A 21,837-nucleotide genomic window follows, 5' to 3' on the forward strand; every position below is an offset into this window, starting at 1 on the left:
CTGAAATAGCCAAAACAACTAATTTTAAGGGGTGTCCACATACTTGTGTGTATATAGTGTATATACTAACCGTAGTGCCAAAGATGCCATCACTGTTGCAATATTCACCAACAAATTGTAATAAAAATGTTTAAGAACATCACTTTGTGGAAGCTGCTCTTTATTAAAAAAAAAAAAAAAACCTGTCAATGTCTGCTACACGTTTTAATTACATAAACAAAAATATAATCCACGCAAGACAAACGCAGAAAATATCCTGAATCAAACGTAGGTAGAGTCAGATTGATTGAATTGCTTTCATATTTCATACATCTTTCACTTCCTTCTCCGTTGAACAGTCAGTTTTATATACACAGAGCACCGATCAACAGTGCCCCTCTCTCACCCTGTTCCACTGGATCTTTATACAACTAATTTACATCAAAACTGTAACCCTTGTTTAGTGTCTGCAACACCCAGACACACTCTCGTCTGGCTTCCAGGGAGTCAGAGCTGAGGTGGTGCGGGTAGCATGGAAAGATATGTTCAACATGAAAGCAATTCTTTCACATTCAGAGTAAAGGCAGCCATTAAACGGTCAGTGAGTCAATGGCATGCCAAGCTTAAAGCAAAATGGATCCCACCCCAGTGTGATGCTTCAGAATCGTGGATTAAGTGTTTTTCAACTAGACAGAAAAGTTGTTCCATTGCAAAAAACCCTAGGCACAGAATTGACTATATAGATTACTGACTCATACTGGAACCCCCTACTCCACTTGCACAGGGGAGATCATGAGATTTGACCTAGTAAAACTGTTCTTATCACAAAACTTGAAGAATATTTAGTGCTCTATCATTCCGTTTATAGGTGTATTTTATATAATATCTATTTTATTTTCTCTACATCTCCAATGAAACCATCCAACATCCATGTTAAATGCTGAGGCACTCCCACAGGTACTATAGATTACACTATAGATTTTCTTCCTCAGTTTTAAAACCATATCATAAATAAATAAACAACACACAAGGAATGTCTACTGTAAACACAGTAAAAAAGACAAACTAAAACAGGTGTAAACGTCATTAGCATCACTACTCAGTGACAGTTAAATAACTAGGAAATGGATCACTGATGATCGAATCAAGAGATGGAAGGATTCCTCTCCTCTTTTTCTTCTTGTCCCCCCCCCCCCTCCCCCTCACACTAGATTAGAACACCAAGCTGTTACACCCAACCACAGTAGTATTTCCAAATACATAATATCAAAGTTTCTCAGCACCCATAGCAGAGGATACAATGGATGAGGAACCCCTATAGGTACTTTTTAAAAACAGCAGCATCACTTGACGTCTTGGACAAATGACAGAATAACGGGTGGTGAATTATTTTCTTCCCATCGTCAGTTGGAGATGGTTTCCATGGTTTTCCTCCAGTCATTGCACTGTTCGTTGTGTTCTTGACATGTCTGTATTTGGGGTAGGGAGAGGGTGAACGTTTCTCTGAAGAGTTAGACTGGCAATGAAGACAAAGCTTTGCTGCTAAGTGCTTCATTTTCTGAGACACGTCATATTACATGAACTGCATCTGTGGATGGAAATCAACATACAAGGATTTATTAGAAAATAGTTTTACCAGCACGCTCACGGTGGTGCTGAAATGGTCAACTGAATAAATGCAATGGAAAGGCATCAGAATGTCCCCAGAGCAAAAGCAACTGTCACATAAGATACAGCTGATGAATCAAGATTTCAGCAATGGCAACCTATATCAGCAAAGACATACCGGTTAGTGTAATTGAAAGTTTAAAAACATCCTGAAATGCATCTGCCAATTGTTTAAGCAAGCAAGACACAAACCAACTAATCAAGCCCATATAAAGCGCAAGAGATATAGCGAGAGGAAATAAACAGCAGTGGTTGATCAGATGGAAGAAGCAGTGTGTTTGCAAATGAAGGAAGAGATGATAACAGTAAGAGAAGAGAAAAAAAGAGAAGCATTAGTGTGAACATTAATGTGTACATCCGCAAGCACACAGCATGCTGTACCTAAGAGATGCTCTACAAGAAATCCTTGAGAGAGAGCTGTGCAAATGGGTCCTGTCCGGGGGCTCTGAGAGGACTCTGGCTGGAAGGACTAGAGGCTGCAGAGGGCTATTTCAGGGAGAGGGAAAAACACACAGGAGGAGCAGAGGTCAGAGAGAGGAAGACAGTGTGTGTGAGTGAGAGAGAGGGGGAGCGATCAGATTGAATGAAAGAGAGGAATGAAGGGTGAAAGAGAAGTTTCACCAAGAAGGGAAAATAATTGGGGACTCTTGAGGAAACTGATGACAGACAGATGTCCCTCTCCTCCTGAGGAGGTAAGCGTAAACTGGAACATTGTTGTTTTCACACACACAGACACAGAACAGATACTGTAACTATACACCACACAGCACTGAATACACCTGGACACTGAACTCACAGAACCCTACAATAGACATTTACCATCACACACGTCTGATTATTGTACAAACACACACCTGGGCACTGGAAACAGAGCCGAAGGGGTTGGGCGGCCTCATGATGGGCTGGTTGTACATCATGTTGGGTTGGTTCATCATACCCATAGAGCCAAGCTGTTGGGGTGGCTAAAGACAATATCATAGAGAAACATCAGGCATAATAGACATGTTACAGTAGATTGCATAGCACAGAAGGATGTATAGCACTTATTACTGTTACTCCAATTACTACTGCATGCCTATTAGTTCTCAGTGCTAGCTATACTGTATGGGTATTAGCTCAGTGCTAGCTATACTGCATGGCTATTAGTTCTCAGTGCTAGCTATACTGCATGGCTATTAGTTCTCAGTGCTAGCTATACTGCATGGCTATTAGTTCTCAGTGCTAGCTATACTGCATGGCTATTAGTTCTCAGTGCTAGCTATACTGCATGGCTATTAGTTCTCAGTGCTAGCTATACTGCATAGCCATTAGCTCTCAGTGCTAGCTATACTGCATGGCTATTAGCTATCATTGCTAGCTATACTGCATGGCTATTAGCTATCATTGCTAGCTATACTGCATGGCTATTAGCTATCATTGCTAGCTATACTGCATGGCTATTAGTTCTCAGTGCTGACTATACTGCATGGATATAATGTTCTCATTGCTAGCTATGCTGTATGGCTATTCCCTCTGTAAATAATAATAATAATACATTTTATTTAGCGGACGCGTTTCAAGATACTCAAGGGCATCTTATATTAAAAGTAGGCCTAAATAAAATACAGTACAGTACGTCAAATGCATCAATTAAAAGTGTGTGTGTGTGTGTGTGTGTGTGTGTGTGTGTGTGTGTGTGTGTGTGTGTGTGTGGGGGGGGGGGGGGGATCAGAGTCAATCTCAAAGAGTTGTGATTTGAGGAGTTTTTTTAATGACATGACTGTGTCTGCATGTTGCATGTGTGGGGGTGAGTGCTAACTACTGCATAGCTAAGTCCTTCAGTACTAACTACTGCATGGCTATGTCCCTCAGTGCTAACTACTGCATGGCTATGTCCCTTAGTGCTAACTACTGCATGGCTATGTCCCTCAGTGCTAACTACTGCATGGCTATGTCCCTCAGTGCTAACTACTGCATGGCTATGTCCCTCAGTGCTAACTACTGCATGGCTATGTTCCTCAGTGCTAACTACTGTATGGCTATGTCCCTCAGTGCATCCAGACATCCATCTGACAGATACTGACCATGCCATATCCCCCCACCATGCCTGTTGGTGTTGTGGCAGGGTAGGCCATGACTGGGGGGGTCTGTGGAGACACAAACACACTAATGAGAGCCTCCCGGGTGGCGCAGTGGTTAAGGGCGCTGTACTGCAGTGCCAGCTGTGCCATCAGAAACTCTGGGTTCGCGCCCAGGCTCTGTCGTAACCGGCCGCGACCGGGAGGTCCGTGGGGCGATGTAAAATTGGTCTAGCGTCGTCCGGGTTAGGGAGGGCTTGGCCCTCATCGCGCACCAGCGACTCCCTGCCGGCGCAGTGCGCGCTAGCCAAGGTTGCAAGGTGTTTCCTCCGACACATTGGTGTGGTTGGCTTCCAGGTTGGATGCGCGCTGTGTTAAGAAGCAGTGCGGCTTGGTTGGGTTGTGTATCGGAGGACGCATGACTTTCAACCTTCGTCTCTCCCGAGCCCCTCCGGGAGTTGTAGCGATGTAGCTACTAAAAACAATTGGATACCACGAAATTGGGTATAAAAATAAATAAAAATATTTCAAAAACACACCAAAACACAACATCTTCTCTCACAGATAATCCAGCAGACCAATGTCAAGATAACAACTTCTTAACAGAAGTGATACAGTAGCTAAAACACTCATCACAAGCAGGTAAGAGTACTGTAAGAGGCCAGTGTAGTGTGTATTACCATGGAGACGGGGTTCCAGGTGGTGTTTGGGGCTGCCTTGGGCTGCCAGTTGCTTCCGCCAGTCAGCCTCTTCTCCCCAGGCTGGCTCCAGTGGATGTCACTGTAGATTAAGACAGCTAATATTAGCACTGGCTCCTAACTGCTGCTATACAGAACAGTTCTTCATCTAGCACCGACCACAGCATGTTGAAGAGACTGAACAGCTCACTTACTTTTTTGTTGTGCCATTTCCAATCCCGAGATCTACAAGAGGATAGTAATATAAATGTGAGATGTACACATCCAGAAACAGTTCATTCTACTGCTATATTGCGATCTAACATATGAGTCAAAATATCAATAGACACCATGATTCACTCAGGCAAAGATGAGAGTTGAACTATTTTAATCTGAATTAAATATCCTAGCGTGACGTTGTGACACTTACTGCCCACCAGGTTGGCCAGGGAGGAGTCCAGGTCAGCTCCGACCAGTTTGTCTGACAGCTGATTGATGGAGCACAGGGCCTGATTGGAGCCGACCATGGTGGGTTTCAGGATGTCTAAGGAGGACAGAGAGGTGTACATTGGTTGGATGTGAAACACCATGTCCATCAAACAATAAAATATTCAACACCTCACCATCAGAGTCAATGCTGTTAACGCCGGTAGCTTTGGCTCCAAAGACTGACTCGAAATCCACCTGGAGTGCTCCTGGGGGGGGGGCCTGTGATGTTGTGGAGTACCCTGTAAAGAGGTCAAAGGGGAGGCTGCTCAGAACATGGCAGGTGCAGTGATGGATAAGCATTATCCATTGGTGTTAAAGTCAGACCTGTTACAGTACAGCTACAGGTTCTCCAGTACTCTACCTCTGAATAGACCTGCTACAGTACAGCTACAGGTTCTCTAGTACTCTACCTCCGAATAGACCTGCTACAGTACAGCTACAGGTTCTCCAGTACTCTACCTCTGAATAGACCTGCTACAGTACAGCTACAGGTTCTCTAGTACTCTACCTCTGAATAGACCTGCTACAGTACAGCTACAGGTTCTCTAGTACTCTACCTCTGAATAGACCTGCTACAGTACAGCTACAGGTTCTCTAGTACTCTACCTCTGAATAGACCTGCTACAGTACAGCTACAGGTTCTCTAGTACTCTACCTCTGAATAGACATGCTACAGTGGAGGGCTCAGTGGGGTAGGGAGCCTGGTGTGGAAGGTGCTGGGCCATGGACACTGGACCACTACAGAAGGAGTCTGACAACGTCAAAGGAGGACCAGGAAGAATAAGAGAGCAAAGGAAGGCATTTCAAGGCACGGCAAGAAAGGCAGGCAAAGTGACAGTACAGACAGAAAGGAGATAGTTAACAGAAAATAGTTAGCAGTTGTATAGGGACACTAACAGGTAACAAGTAAAACTAATTCTAACAAAGTCAAAACAGGAACTGCACAAGGTATACAAATATCCTATTGACACTAAATTCCTCAAAATCGTCAGACTACCCTAACCATAGAGTTATTATTGGGCCACTAAACACATTACATGGGTTGAGGGGCGTATGTTTGCCTATGGGCTCAGGAAACATAGGCTGGGATGGTGAGCCATCGTAGTACCTGAGATGGAGTGTTCTATCCGCACTGTGCGTTTGTAATTGGTTGAAACGGACGAGTTTGTGTCAGTAAAGGGATTATAACGATCTAGAGAATCAAAAATAATATTGGTAAGTGAAACAGATTTCAACTTATTAAGAGGATACTACAACAGAAAATAATACAATTATTGGTTTGAAAAATCAGAATCTAGAAGCAATAGCCTATTTGAATACATTATGAAACAATATATATCAGCAGCAGGAAAACCATCATTTGAACATAACCAACTTGGTCAGAATTAACTTAGACATGGGTTTACTAGACTGTAAAATAAATTTGAGACCTCAATGTATGAAGCGTCATATTAGACTGGGAGCCTATCAAAAGAACATAACCAGTAACTCCACCGTCACAGTGTTAGCTTGTGGTTCTATCCTTAGCACAGTCCTATAATGGAAACACGGCATGTGGTTGCCTTGCATTTTAAGGTACACAACAAACATTTAACTTTAGAAAGCTATGAGATGATTTACATACAGACAGAAGTAACAACAGTACGGCTTATGGGAGACTTCCTTCAAACGACTGTTTGAGAGACACATGAAGGGTATTTCAGGAGGAATAAAGAGTATCTTTACCACCAAACATTTCATGACCAGACGTCCTAGAGGAATAGCTAACACCGTCGGAGGACACGACAGGCAAGTGAGCGGCGGCATCGACAACGACTTTTGAGAGGAAAGGGTTAAGGTTTGGCATGGAGTCATCTCCAGCTTCAGCAGAGGTGAAAGGATCTAAGCAGGCAGAGGAGAGAAAGAAAGAGAATAGATAGAGAAGAACAGGAGGATATCAGAGTCAGACGCAACAGGAAGAGAGGGAGAGCATGCAGAACAGGTCATGGTAGAAGACAGCAGACAATAGAGGGGTCCTGAGGTGGTGGCTGTTTCTCCTACCTGCCCATGCTGTGGCCACAGGAAGCCCTGTAGAACTGGCCTGCACTGAAGGGTTAAAGGTCTGCTGAATGTCAAACAGGTCACTCTCCATCTTCAGAGCACTGAGGAGAGAAGACAGCAGTGATGCAATACCTGAATCAACACTGGAAATGTAGCTGAACATTAGAATTACCAGATACACACAGACGTATTGAGGTATAGGTTCCCTCTAACAACAGATCTAAAATAAGAGCACTCTAAATCCTAAACTTAACCACTAGGAGGACAAAGAAATATCAGTGGTTATCAGCAACTTCTAAATAATCCACGCTAACCTCTCTGGTCAACCACATGAGTGGGTAAGCTTCACAGCTCATAAGTGAAAGTTTACCCATTGGAGCAGCTGGGTGTGGAGAAGAGGTCGATGGCCGGGGCTGTGCTGATAGTGCCCCCGGTGGTGGAGACCGGAGACGTGTCTGTGGTGGCGAAGGAAGGCCTCTTAGAGAGCTCCTTCAGCCTCTGTTCCTGGGTGGAAAGAGTCCAAGTCAAATACAAACACTCTACAGATGTAGAATGTAGTGCGTAGACTGGAGGTGATGGTTGTAGTTATATACAGTATCAGTCAAAAGTTGGGACACACCTACTCATTCAAGGGTTTTTATTTTCACTATTTTCTACATTATATTATAATAGTGAAGGCATCAAAACTATAAAATAACACATATGGAATCATGTAGTAACCAAAATAGTGTTAAACAAATCAGAATATATTTTAGATTCTTCAAACTAGCCACCCTTTGCCTTGATGATAGCTTTGCACACTCTTGGCATTCTCTCAACCAGCTTCATGAGGAATGTTTTTCTTGAAGGAGTTCCCACATATGCTGTGCACTTGTTGGCTGCTTTTCCTTCACTCTGAGGTCCAACTCATCCCAAACCATCTCAATTGGGTTGAGGTCGGGCGATTATGGAAGCCAGGTCATCTGATGCACTCAATCACTCTCCTTCTTGGTCAAACAGCCCTTACACAGCCTGGAGGTGTGTTGGGTCATTTTCCAGTTGAAAAATAAATGATAGTCCCAATAAGCGCAAACTAGATGTGATGGCGTATCGCTGCAGAATCCTGTGGTAGCCATGCTGGTTAACTGTGCCTTGAATTCTAAATACATCACAGACCGTGTCACCATCACACCCCCTCCTCCATGCTTCACGGTGGGAACCACACATGCAGAAATCATCCGTTCACCTACTCTACATCTCACAAAGACATGGCGGTTGGAACCAAAAATCTCAAATTTGGACTCATTAGACCAAAGGACAGATTTCCACCTGTCTAATGTCCATTGCTAGTTTTTTTTGCAGCAATTCAACCATGAAAGCCTGGTTCACACAGTCTCCTCCGAAGAGTTGATGTTGAGATGTGTCTGTTACTTGAACTCTGTGAAGCATTTATTTGGGCTGCAATTTCTGAAGCTGGTTAACTAATGAATTTATCCTCTGCAGCAGAAGTAACTCTGGGTCTTCCTTTCCTGTGGCGGTCCTCATGAGAGCCAGTTTCATCACAGAGCTTGATGGTTTTTGCGACTGCACTTGAAGAAACTTTCAAAGTTCGTGAAATGTTCCGGATTGTCTGACCTTCTAAAGTAATGATGGATTGTTGTTTCTCTTTGCTTATTTGAGCTGTTCTTGCCATAATTTGGACTTGGTCTTTTACCAAATAGGGCTATCTTCTGTATACCACTCCTACCTTGTCACAACAGAACTGATTGGCTAAAATGCATTAAGGAAAGAAATTCCACAAATTAACAAGGCACACCTGTTAATTGAAATGCATTCCAGGTGACTTCCTCATGAAGCTGGTTAAAATAATGCCAAGAGTGTGCAAAGCTGTCATTAAGGCAAATAAATGGTGGCTACTTTGAAGAATCTCAAATCTAAAATATATTTTGATTTGTTTAACCCTTTTTTGGTTACCACATGATTCCATATGTGTTATTCCATAGTTTTGATGTCTTCACTATTATTCTACAATGTAGAAAATAGTGAAAATAAAGAAAAACCCTTGAATGAGTAGGTGTGTCCAAATGATACTGAATGTAGGCCATACTGGATCGACCAAACGAGGCTTTGAATTGTTCAAATCATTGTCTGCATAACTGCAACATATCAGTGTAATTCACATGTAGATGGGACAGGCAACACAAAACCATGTCCATTCTCGTCAAATTCATGTTGTGATCCACGCATCATGACGGCTGTACCTTCAGTGCTTTGAGACGAGCCTGTTCCTCCTCCAGAGCAGCCTGCTTCTCCCGCTCATCTACTTTAGTAAAAGACATCCCTGTACTGGCCAGCGAGGACACTGCGTTGGATAGAGTACTAGCCCTGAAACAACACACAACAGTAAACACCCCTCGGCAGAATACTACAGCAACCCTGGCTGAAAACATCAATAACCATTACCATCAATAATAATTTAACCAATATTGGCTTAAGAGCTTGGTGCACAAAGCAAATCAGTTATTATACCGGCAGCCACTTCTAGGCTACCTGCAGGGGGAGTAGTGGACTCAGTGCCAAAGACACTCCAGTGTGAGATGTAGGATATGTCCCAAATGGCACCCTGTTTCCTATGCACTACTTTTGACCAGGGCCCATAGGGCTCTGTTCAAATGTAGTGCACTATGTAGAGAATAGGGTGCCATTTGGGACGTAACCCATCCTGTACATACCTGCTGGCAGCAGTGGAGTCTTTGACTTTCTTCCCCTCTAGAGAGGCCAGGTGCTGCTCCAGAGCTTCCAGGAGGCTACTGGGAGCCTGTTGTAATGGAGAACAGCAGTTAGTATAGGCCAGGGTTAGAAACATGCAGTTAGACAGTACTGTACAAACACAACCATCTAAGGCAGTGATGGGCAACCTGGTTACTGTACTGTGCATACACTAGCTTTTTCCTGACAACATTTTCTGAAAACGTTTAACTGGTCATGTCACGTGGTGAGGAAAAACTCAGGTCCCTAACTATACTGTCCCATATACCACTATACCTTAGTTAATGGATTCTAGCTAGCACTTAGTTTACTGGGAAGTGTTTAGCTCCTCAATATGGGACAAATACTAACTCGAGACTTCAGGTGAAAGCCACATTGGATGAGTGATTTTGAAATGTGTGTAGATGACACGGCACTTTCAACATCCTACAGTATGTGGATTGGCAATGTCTAAGCACACCTGGGCAGTATGTTGGATGGGCTATGTGACAAAGAGAACTGTGTATACAATTTGTTTCACTCCTATAAAACACAATATCAATGAGATACAAAGTCAGAGTAGAGGCATGCAAAGACAACACCAAAGCAAGTCACAGACACAGAAGAAGAGTGAAATGAGAATACTTACACAAACTGTGAACTAAAGGTGGAAAGATAAGGGGAAATACAGAATATAAAGGTGGTGATGGTCAGAGATCAATATCTATATTGAACTGTAACTATAATGTATTTGAAGGGTATAACACTGTTGCAGGTGACTCATAAAACATACAATAGGGGACATAACACACAATTAGTGTAATTGTACTTTCAAGGAAAAGTATGATCCTTGGTCGAGGAGGGATTTCCCATGGAAATACTGTAATATAACCAGTGTCACTGCAAAGACTGACTGTAGCACAACAGGTGTGGGGGGCCATCTATTCAATTTCCTGTACATTGTGTGAAATCTGAAGTACTGTAAGATACAGTCAGTTTGGACTCTTAACAGCTTAACACCTTTATTTACTGTAGATAGAGCCTAATCAAGAGGGGAAGAAGAAGAAAAAGTGAGAAATATGCCTCAATTGGCAACATGCGCTAGAGGACTTCATGCACTGAGCAGTGCCTTATCTCTGGGAGACGTGTGCAGGGTGGAGTAAATAGTGTGGAGGGACAACAGAGCTGATTAAATAAGAGGAGTTAATACTGAGATAGAGAGACACACAAAGAGAATACAGAATGAGAGAAGAAAATAGAAAGTGATAGCAAGAAATAAGGGAGAGAAAGTGAGAGCCAGAGAGAGAGAGATGGAGACTGTAGGAATCTAACTGTCTTTTCAGTAGACAAACGGATAGAGTAAGTTCGGTGTGTAGGTGCTTTGTGCAGAGAATGTGTCTAATAGGTTATATCAGTAGAAGTAAATCCATCATTCAGTTTGGAGTGTAAAGTCTTACCTGGGAAAGGTCTGGAATGTCTCCTCGATCAATCCCCACCTGCTGTCAAATGATTATGTGCAAAGTTATAGTGGTGCTTCTAAATTAAAACGTTTTTTCTACCACTATCCAATTTCTGACACCATAATTTTCTCACAAAAATGTAAATATATCAGAGGTTTTCCCCTTTAATGAATGGTATTGAATGAATGAATAGCATCAAACTCAAAGCAGGTAAAGAAGAAATCACCTCTGCCACTTTAAGGAACTCTGAGATTCGGGTCATTCGGGTCAGGAACTTCTTGTAGATATCCAGGCCCTCTTTACACTGGGTTTTCTTCATGTCAAAGTACTTCTCTGTGGAAAAAAAAATTACAATTAAAAATAACAGCGGGTATTAGCGCTGAAAATCTGTACACACACTAGGGATAAACTCTGTAGAGAATTTAGTCTCCATTAGTACAATTTAGTTCTGTACATATCAAAAGATCTACAGTACAAGGATCTACAAAGCACTTTTCCAGACTAAACATTTTAAAAGAGTATTGATCAGAAAATAGTGGAGTAAATCAAGTTGGAGTTGATGTTTTACCCAGCAGGTTGATGATGCCTTCGTTATATGCAGCGAAAAGCCTAATGGAATCTTTGAAGAGGAGCATGAATCCTGCATTGATCACTCCGTTTGTTAGCTCATTGGCATTAACCTGAAGAAGACACATCATTCAGTTTCACATAAGCCATAAGTTGCCCTTTTAACACATAATGACTTTGGCATCGCTGACAAACAATAAAAGAGCAGGTCAGTGAGGGGGAAAATAGCCTGTATCCATATCTGGTTTCAGCACTGTCCATTCAGTAATCAGTATGCCTGACAATATGTTAGCCCCAGGAACCCTCTCATATTACAGTACATGAGCAGCACGGTTCTGAGGAGGTTGACCTCAGACTCACATTGAAGTCGAGGAGGGCGTCCATCTGGCTTTGTATGATAGGGATGGTCTTCAGTAGCTTCTCTGTATTCATGGTCCTCATCACCCCATCCACCCTGTTGAGATGTGTGTATGTGTAGTGTTAGATAGATATTAGAAGCACAAAGGACAGAGTGGGAGGGAATCAGTGAGAATAGCCTCAGCCAGTCAATTTGTACTGCATGTTAACAAATCGTTCCCAGAGTTACAAAAATACTGTGATTACTAGATGGGATATAAAAAGCTTTGAAAATGTTGGAAAAATGATGACATTCTGTTGTTAAAATTGACAGGAATATTCTTCATTAAATATTTGAGCTGTCAAATATTTGAAGTATTTTTTTACACCAGCTAGCGGCTCTGCAAGGGGAAAGTGTTTATTGTAAGAAATTGTTTGAGCCTTTGAACTCCATTGAAATACATTCGGGTCAGTCAAAAACAAACACACCACTTTCTTCGGTTATATGTTGGGAATTTCTTACCCTCGCTTTACTTTAGTGAAGTCAAAGGCAACCTGTCTGTATGACACAGCCTTTTCATTCAGATATCGACTGTACCTCCGGATAAATGTGGACATATCGTAGCCTGGGAGAGAGAGACCTGAGAAGTGATATAAATCTTACATTTGTCATGAAAACCTACTTGAGAATCATGCTATATTCGTTCAAAAGTTATATTGTTTCCTCTTATAAGTATTTGTCACTGTAACAGTTAAGGATGAGTTTGAGAAAAGCATTTGAGAGCCAAGGCCTCATACTTTACCTTGTAAACCACTTTTGTCCAAAAAATTACTGAGGTTGAATAATGTGTTCCTTGAAGCCAAGTACTGCACAAAGCGCTGTATCAAAGAAAAAGAGCGGTATCAATACATGTTCTTACATTTTCATTGATCTACAGAAATAGAATAGGACTGGAGTACCAGAGTAATTTCCAGATGTTTATTAAAATCGCCAGGTTAGCAATTGATTGTCTTATTGTCTGTGACCTGAAAACTTCAACACTATAGCATTGCTGTTATAGATATAATATACTGTATATTACAGCAAATAATGGAATGAGTGATGAATGTAGCCATAGACAATGTTTCATTGAGTGGTGATTGTAAGCCCAGCTCACCTCATTACCGTAGACCATAAGGTGGTGTGTGGCGATGAGCGACTTGAAGACCACCACCCAGCTCGTGCTGGTGGTCCTCTCAAACAGTGAGTCAGCCAGCTGGGGAATGTTCACATTCATCTCATTGGTGCAATGGATCAGGTCTAAAGATGAGAGACAGACAGAGAGGGAGAGAGAGAGAATGTTAGCGATAGCTTGATGTCTAGGAAGACCATGGATAATTGAAGTCAAGTAGTGACTTATGGCCACTGGCCAGTAGAGGTTAAAACAACTGTGGATACAAGGCATTTCCCCTATGGGGGAGTTGAATTTTGGGGTAAAGTTAGTTAATATTCTATGAATGACAATGTTTTGAAAATCTGTGTAAACAGGGACTCAGGCACTCTGCCCTCAGCTGCAATCTCATTCAATTAGCTTTAATTCAAGGTCTGGCTAATTGCCTAACTACACTCAAGACACTTAATTACTATGCTACGGTACTACAGGCTGCCTCTCTTTTTTGGCACGGTAATTCCTCAAGAGGGTCTACTGAAGTTCAATAGATGAAAGCCTGATGAATAAGTCACCATCTCTAAATCAAACAATATATTTTTGGTCAAATACACTATAGATACAAAGGTATGTGGACACCCCTTCAAATGAGAGGATTTGGCTATTTCAGCCACACCCGTTGCTGACAGATGTTTAAAATCGAGCACAAAGATATGAAATCTCCATAGAAAAGACATTGGCAGTAGAATGGCCTTACTGAAGTGCTCAGTGACTTTCCCAACAAGTCAGTTCGTCAAATTGCTGCTCCGGTCAACTGTAAGTGCTGTTATTGTGAAGTGGAAACGAATTATTAGAATCAGGTGCGCTAGATTAGGGTAGGATTGAAAACCTACAGGACAGTAGCTTTCCAGGAACAGGGTTGGAGAGCCCGGATGTAGAGATTGGGTGATGCCAGTCAAACCTGTGCAGTCTGCCCATCTCCTATTCAGAGTTAGACTGAGTGATGAACAGATTGACAGTATAATAACCAGGCCTGGCTTTCTGGCCTATATTCTCATGTTTTCAAAGGAGGGGGGTCTAAGTAGGACAGCATAACCTTCCAGAGCAGCAGTTAGCATGGCTAGTTGATTATCCAGGGAAGACTGGGACTGTGGTGGGGGATGACAGTGCTGTCATGTTATAGACACTAGACAGCCTGCTGAATATTCACCGGAGTTCGCATGGATGATAGCACTTTTTTTAACTGCACCTTGATGGTGTCATATGTTGCAACACTGCTCTAAAAGTAGGTCTAACACAAATCATACTGTATGCAACACTGTACATGAAGACTGTAGCACAACAATTAACCATTTATGTGCAATTGTGTTGCAATCTCTAACAATATCTGGTATATTGTCAGGTAAAGCAGCCACACTGAGAACTCCTAAATATTACTGTGTGGACAGTGGGCCAGGAACGATGACAGTGTTATTTTAACAGCTCTTTATAGAAGGCCTAGGCGGCCTACTCTTCTGTCTGTGTATGAGAGGCTGTAAGTGAGTCTAAGGTACAGTGCATTCATAAAGTATTCAGACCCCTTGACCTTTTCCACATTTTGTTACGCTACAGCCTTATTCAAAAATGTATTATAGTTTTTTTCCCCCTCACCAATCTACACACAGTACCCCACAATGACAAAGCAAAAACAGGTTTTTAGAAATGTTTGCAAATGTATTAAAAATAAAAAACTGAAATATTACATTTACATAAGCATTGAAGACCCTTTACTCAGTACTTGAAGCACCTTTGGCAATTACAAACTCAAGTATTCTTAGGTAAGACGCTACAAGCTTGGCACACATGTATTTGGGGAGTTTTCCCAATCTTCTCTGCAGATCTTCTCAAGCTCAGGTTGGATGGGGAGCTATTTTCAGGTCCTTCCACAGATGTTCAATCAGGTTCAAGTCCGGGCTCTGGCTGGGCCCCTCAAGGACATTCAGAGACTTGCCCCGAAGGCAATCCTACATTGTCTTGGCTGTGTGCTTAGGGTCGTTGTCCTGTCGCAAGGTGAACCTTCACCCCAGTCTGAGGTCCTGAGCGCTCTGGAGCAGGTTTTCATCGAGGATCTCTCTGTACTTTGCTCTGTTCATCTTTCCTGCGATCGTGACTAGTCTCCCAGTCCCTGGCGCAGAAAAACATATCCACAGCATGATGCTGCCACCACCATGCTTCACCGTAGGGATGGTGTCAGGTTTCCTCCAGACGTGGCGCTTGGCATTCAGGCCAAATGGTTCAATCTTGGTTTCACCAAATCAGATAATCTTGTTTTTCATGGTCTGAGAGTCCTTTACGTGCCTTTTGGCTTCCATCTGGCCACTCTACCATAAAGGCCTGATTGGTTGTCCATCTGAAAAGTTCTCCCATCTCCACAGAGGCAGTCTGGAGCTTTATTAGTGTCCATTGGGTTCTTGGTCACCTCCCTGTCCAAGGCCCTTCTCCCCCGATTGCTCAGTTTGGCCGGGCGGCCAGCTCTAGGAAGAGTCTTAGTGGTTCCAAACTTCTTCCATTTCAGAATGATGGAGTCCACTGTGCTCTTGGGGACCTGCAATGCTGCAGAAATGTTTTGGTACACTTCCCCAGATCTGTGCCTCGACACAAGTCTGTCTGGGAGCTCTATGGACAATTCCTTCGACCTCATGGCTTGGTTTTTTATCTGACATGCACTGTTAACTGTGAGACCTTATATAGACAGGTGTGTGCCTTTCCAAATCATGTCCAATCAATTAAATTACATTTACCATAGGTAGACTAATCAAGTTCTAGAAACATCTCAAGGATGATCAATGGAAGCAGGATGCACCTGAGCTCAATTTCGAGTCTCATAGGAAAGGGCCTGAATACTTGTATTGTAATATCTAAAAACCTGTTTTCACTTTGTCTTAATGAGGTGTAGATTGATGAGGGAAAAAAATTATTTCATCAATTTTAGAATAAGGCTGTAACGTAGCAAAATTTGAAAAATTCAAGGGGTTTGAATACATTCCGAATGCACTATATTTCACATTGGACGGCTGATCACGTTTGGGTGAGCCAACAGACTTCTGAGCCAACTTTCACTCATTCTGTCATATAATGGCTCCTGTACCTCAGGAGAGTACTGTAGGCCTAAGCTCAACTAACAGGTGTGAAACAACAGGCTGGCTGGCTGAATCAATTCACAACTTTAGCATAGATAGTCCATAGTTTCAAATGTGATTAGAAGTGGGCACTTTCAGATCAGACAGTTTTCCAGTTGTTCCAGAGGTCAATGTCTGCAAAAGGAACCTAGGAAAAGCAATACAATATGTAGCTAGCCTACTACATTCTTCAGTTGGGGTCTGAACCAGCAACCTCCATGTCATTGTACCTGTGTGTCATGCAATATGCTCCTATAATCATGATAACAATGACATATGAAAGGTAACCTATTATCCATAACCTGCTTGCAGAAGAGATACAAAATCCTTGAGATTTAATCACATATAATTAAATGAGTTATAGTTGGAATTAATTAATGGACAATTATTGCATTCACTGTTACTTTTGCAATGGCAGGTGCTCTGCTTTGTGACGAGTAGCGTTTCTGAGGATGGTCACACAGATTAAAAAAAGGTCTGATGTTGCCATCAGGGTTAAATATGCAGTACCAGTCAAAAGTTTGGACACCTACTCATTCAAGAGTTTTTCCTTTATGTTTACTATTTTATAGAATAATAGTGAAGACATCAAAACTATGAAATAACACATATGGAATTAAGTAGTAACTGCAACAAAAAAAAAAGTGTTCAACAAATCCAAATAGACTTTTATCTCCCTCACCAACTTTAAACATCTGCTATCTGAGCAGCTAACTGATTGCTGCAGCTGTACATAGTCCATCGGTAAATAGCCCACCCAATTTACCTACCTCATCCCCATACTGTTTTTATGTACTTTTCTGCTCTTTTGCACACCAGTATCTCTACCTGCACATGACCATCTGATCATTTATCACTCCATTGTTAATCTGCAAAATTTTAATTATTCGCCTACCTCCTCATGCCTTTTGCACACAATGTATATAGACTCTTTCTTTTTTCTACTGTGTTATTGACTTGTTTATTGTTTACTCCGTGTGTAACTCTGCGTTGTTGTCTGTTCACACTGCTATGCTTTATCTTGGCCAGGTCGCAGTTGTAAATGAGAACTTGTTCTCAACTAGCCTACCTGGTTAAATAAAGGTGAAATAAAAAATAAATGATAAAAATATATTTTGAGATTTGAGATTTTTCAAAGTAGCCACCCTTTGCCTTGATGACAGCATTGCACACTCTTCGCATTCTCTCAACCAGCTTCATGAGGTAGTCACCTGGAATGCATTTCAATTAACAGGATGTGCCTTGCTAAAAGTTGATCTGTGGAATTTATTTCCTCCTTAATGCGTTTGAGCCAGTCAGTTGTGTTGTGAGAAAGTAGGGGTGGTATACAGAAGATAGAGCTATTTGATCTTTATTTTTGCCTTGATGACAGCTTTTCAACATTCTTGGCATTCTCTCAACCAGCTTCACCTGGAATGCTTTTCCAACAGTTTTGATGCAGTTCCCACATATACAGAGCACTTGTTGCCTGCTTTTCCTTCACTCTGCGGTCCAACTCATCCCAAACCATCTCAATTGGGTTGAGGCAGGGTGATTGTGGAGGCCAGGTCATCTGATGCAGCACTCCATCACTTTCCTTCTTGGTCAGATAGCCCTTACACAGCCTGGAGATGTGTTGGGTCATTGTCCTGTTGAAAAATAAATTATAGTCCCACTAAGCGCAAACCAGATGGGATGGCGTATCGCTGCAGAATGTTGTGGTAGGCATGCCGGTTAAGTGTGCCTTGAATTCTAAATAAATCACAGACAGTGTCACCAGCAAAGCACCCCCACACCATCTCTTCCATGCTTTACGGTGGGAACCACACATGCAGAGATCATCTGTTCACCTACTCCGTCTCTCGCAAAGCCATGGCGGTTGGAACCAAAAATGTAAAATTTGGACTCATCAGACCAAAGGACAGATTTCCACCGGTCTAATGTCAATTGCTCGTGTTTCTTGGCCCAAGCAAGTCTCTTCTCCTTATTGGTATCCTTTAGTAGAGGTTTCTTTGCAGCAATACTACCACAAAGGCCTGATTCACGCAGTCTCCTCTGAACAGTTGATGTTGAGATGTGTCTGTTACTTATGAAATATTTATTTGGGCTGCAATTTCTGAGGCTGGTTACTCTAGTGAACTTATCCTCTGCAGCAGAGGTACCTCCGGTCCTCATGAGAACTAGTTTCATCATAGCACTTGATGGTTTTTGCGACTGCACTTGAAGCAACTTTCAAAGTTCTTGAAATTTTCCGGATTGACTGACCTTCATGTAAGATGGCGCCGGAGCAGAAGGCAGACATTTTACGCCTTAAAGTAATGATGGACTGTCGTTTATCTTTGCTTATTTGAGCTATTCTTGCCATAATATGGACTTGGTCTTTTACCAAATAGGGCTATCTTCTGTATACCACCCCTACCTCATCACAACACATTGGCTAAAATGCATTAAGGAAAGAAATTCCACAAATCAACTTAACATGACACACCTATTAATTGAAATGCATTCCAGGTGACTACCTCATGAGAGAATGCAAAGAGTGTGCAATGCTGTCATCAACGCAAAGGGTGGCTAGTTTGAAGAATCTCACATTTTTTTGTTTAACACTTCTTTGGTTACTACATGATTCAATATGTGTTATTTCATAGTTTTGATGTCTTCACTATTATTCTACAAAAACTTGTGGCAAAGAAATTCACGTTATGTCCTGAATACAAAGAGTTATGTGGTGTGTTGGATTTGCCCCAAACATCACTGAGTACCACTCTTTATATTTTCAAGCACGGTGGTGGCTGCACCATGTTATGGGTATGCTTGTCATCGGCAAGGACTAGGGAGTTTAGGATAAAAGTACATGGAATAAAACACAGGCAGAATCCTATAGGAAAACCTTTCCAACTGACACTGGGAGAGAAATATTAACCTTCCAGCAGGACAATAACCTAAAAAACAAGGCCAAATATACACTTGAGTTGCTTACCAAGACAACATTAAATGCTCCTGAGTGGCCTAGTAACAGTTTACTTAAAATGGCTTGAAAATCTATAGCAAGACTTGGAAAAATGTCTGTCAGGTAATTACCAACAACCAACTTGACAGAGCTTGAAGAATTTTAAAAGGAGAATAACATGCAAATATTGGTCAATGCAGGTGTGCAAAGCTCTTGGAGACTGACACAGAAAGACTCACAGCAAACGTAAACACAGTAAATGCTGCCAAATGTAATTCTAACATGTATTGACTTAGGGGTGTGAAATGTATACATATGTAAATGAGATTTCTGTACTTCATTTAATAAATTTGCTAGAATGGGGTGTTGTGTGTAGATGGGTAAGATTTGTTTTTGATTTAATCAGTTTTGAATTCAGGCTGTCACACAACAAAATGTGGAATAAGTCAAGAGGTATGAAAACTTTCAAAAGGCACTGTACATGCGTTTCCCTCAGCAGTGACAAACACACCTAGTAATGATAATAATATGGAATACACTTTGCATATTGGACTGAAAGCATTATCCTTGATACTTCCTCTAGGCCTACTGTGAAATATGAACAAGGTAGTTTCTACCTCTGAGCTGTTCAAAGGTGTTTTTTATACCCTTTCCTATGGTAAATATATCAAATAGACCTACTGAATTTACTCCCTGGAACATATATTTTCGGGGGCATTTTTGTATAGCCAAAACGTTTATGTAGTGTATCATGGAGAACTGGTCAATTGTAAGATAAGATACACCGACTGATAATTACATGATAACTGTTTAGACCAGGGAGCCTAAAGCTATGCGAAATGAAATAAACCGCTATACAGGCGGCTAGAAAGCTTGCTAATTTGACAGTAATGTTAATGATGAGTAGGAATACCCTGGAACTATACAAAATATATCTGATATTAAAAGTACTGTTGTTAACGTCCAGTTAAATAATGTTAGGAGAATTCTCATTGTGCGATCTCGTTTTTCTACAATATAACGTTATCCTTGATACATTTTGACAGGAACTAGCAATAACATTAGCCTATCCATTCAGCCTTTGGGCCTTGTGTAACCATCGCCATAATTCAAGAAATGCAGAACTCTGACTGATTTTAATGAAGAATGACACATTATATCAGAAACACTTGATTAATTCGATACTTACAATCCAAATGTTTCTTTTTCGGGCCCATTATTTCATGTGTGGTGGCCTTGCATACTGTTTTCGACACAGCAGATCCAGTTACACTGTGCTGGGCTGCAGTTATCCTGTCAGTAATGCTCTGCCCCGACATCTTCGTTTATTGATGCAACAAAGAATTTGAAAAATCACAATATGTCTATAAAGTTACAAATTAATTTAATGATATAATCTCTACGGTTGACACCTCCTGTCCACCGCCTATTTAAATAAAATAAAGAAAGGGGGAAAACAAAGAAAAAGACAGGGCGACGAGGCGGAAGAAAAATGATACAAAGAAATTCAAACGTATCCAACGCTTGACTATTTCAGTCTTATGTTGATCCAACTGACGCCTTTGATCAAATTGATTTCATAAATAAAGATGCGGCGGTAGATTTGGTGGGTTCTCTCGCTGACTCATTCTCTGCCCATCTCTCATCCCGATCTCTCGCTCACTGGATCCCTGTGTGTCTCCTGTCTTCGTATTGACACTCCTGCTGTGTTTAAAGGACTAGAAGCATTCAGGGAAATGGCGGGCCTGCTCTGCTCTCAGAAAGGTTAGGATGTATGACGTTATACGAAGCATGCCGCCCTGGAATCAGATTTTACATCCATAATCCATAACATTTTATTCTGTGCAGGTGTCCACAACTGATTGTGGTCTTGGTGGGAAATTAATATGCCAGACCACAGCAATTAGGCCTAAATCAATATTCTGCAATAATTTCATAATATTTTCAAATTTCTCAAGGTAAACTGGGCATATGCCCACAGTTCTTTTTTTTTTTCCTTGCAACACATTTGTCCAAGTCCCACTCCCTGCAGGCTGCAATTGAAGCTTTAATGTTGATTAGGCCTAGGCTACACTGGCTGGGTTCTTCTTCTTCTTCTTCTTTGAGGTTAACTGGCAGACTGCACTCATAAGGTGTATTGCCGCCACCTACTGTACGGGGTAGTAAAAAATACCCCAAAAACAAAATATGTTTTGGATGAACAAATTCATACCATATACCGAAAATAAAAAACACGAACCAACGCTACTACCCTGAATTTCAAACCAAACCAAAAACGGTACTATTCAGATCCCTACACTGGCTCAGGAACCTGAGAGGGGAACCTCTTTATTCAGTACTCCCTGTAACATTTCGTATGTAAAGTCCTGGAGATCCAGGAATCTATTTGCGCCTTCACAATGATGTCCAGCTTCTTTGATTTTTTATTAGTTAGACTATTGCAGTTTATCACTTGCGCTATAAACGCAACAAAGTCCACCTTCTTCACAATTAGTGCGTTGGGATCCTTCTCCTGCATGGCATTCACTGCAGACTGTGGGACATCCACTACCATCTCCTCTCTACTCACTCCTTCAGCTATTTTCACTTCCTCCACATAGAA

At 41.7% G+C, this 21,837-nt stretch overlaps 1 protein-coding gene across 27 annotated transcripts; it reads right to left on the minus strand.

Moving 5' to 3' along the window:
• Window positions 1–141: 141 nt before the first annotated feature.
• On the minus strand, window positions 142–21,337 carry LOC139385485 (phosphatidylinositol-binding clathrin assembly protein-like). 27 transcript variants are annotated; one of them, XM_071130563.1, is made up of 23 exons: window positions 20,425–21,002; window positions 13,158–13,300; window positions 12,804–12,879; window positions 12,524–12,626; window positions 12,025–12,118; window positions 11,666–11,777; window positions 11,324–11,430; window positions 11,095–11,136; window positions 9,622–9,707; window positions 9,151–9,274; window positions 7,281–7,408; window positions 6,911–7,011; window positions 6,596–6,751; window positions 5,979–6,062; window positions 5,526–5,621; window positions 5,005–5,109; window positions 4,812–4,925; window positions 4,597–4,627; window positions 4,385–4,484; window positions 3,711–3,773; window positions 2,502–2,609; window positions 2,029–2,133; window positions 144–1,567 (listed from the first exon to the last, which is right to left on the minus strand). In XM_071130563.1, exons 1-22 carry the CDS (start codon window positions 20,552–20,554, stop codon window positions 2,041–2,043), a joined length of 2,196 nt encoding a protein of 731 aa, XP_070986664.1. In that variant the 5' UTR covers window positions 20,555–21,002; the 3' UTR covers window positions 144–1,567; window positions 2,029–2,040. The 27 variants fall into 27 exon arrangements, with proteins under 27 accessions (XP_070986680.1, XP_070986664.1, XP_070986662.1 ...); XM_071130561.1 differs by having other exon boundaries at window positions 12,524–12,641; window positions 20,425–20,987; XM_071130560.1 differs by having other exon boundaries at window positions 7,281–7,414; window positions 12,524–12,641; window positions 20,425–20,985.
• Window positions 21,338–21,837: the final 500 nt, after the last annotated feature.

The sequence above is a fragment of the Oncorhynchus clarkii genome, chromosome 27 (assembly GCF_045791955.1).
Source record: "Oncorhynchus clarkii lewisi isolate Uvic-CL-2024 chromosome 27, UVic_Ocla_1.0, whole genome shotgun sequence".
NCBI classification, from domain to species: domain Eukaryota; kingdom Metazoa; phylum Chordata; class Actinopteri; order Salmoniformes; family Salmonidae; genus Oncorhynchus; species Oncorhynchus clarkii.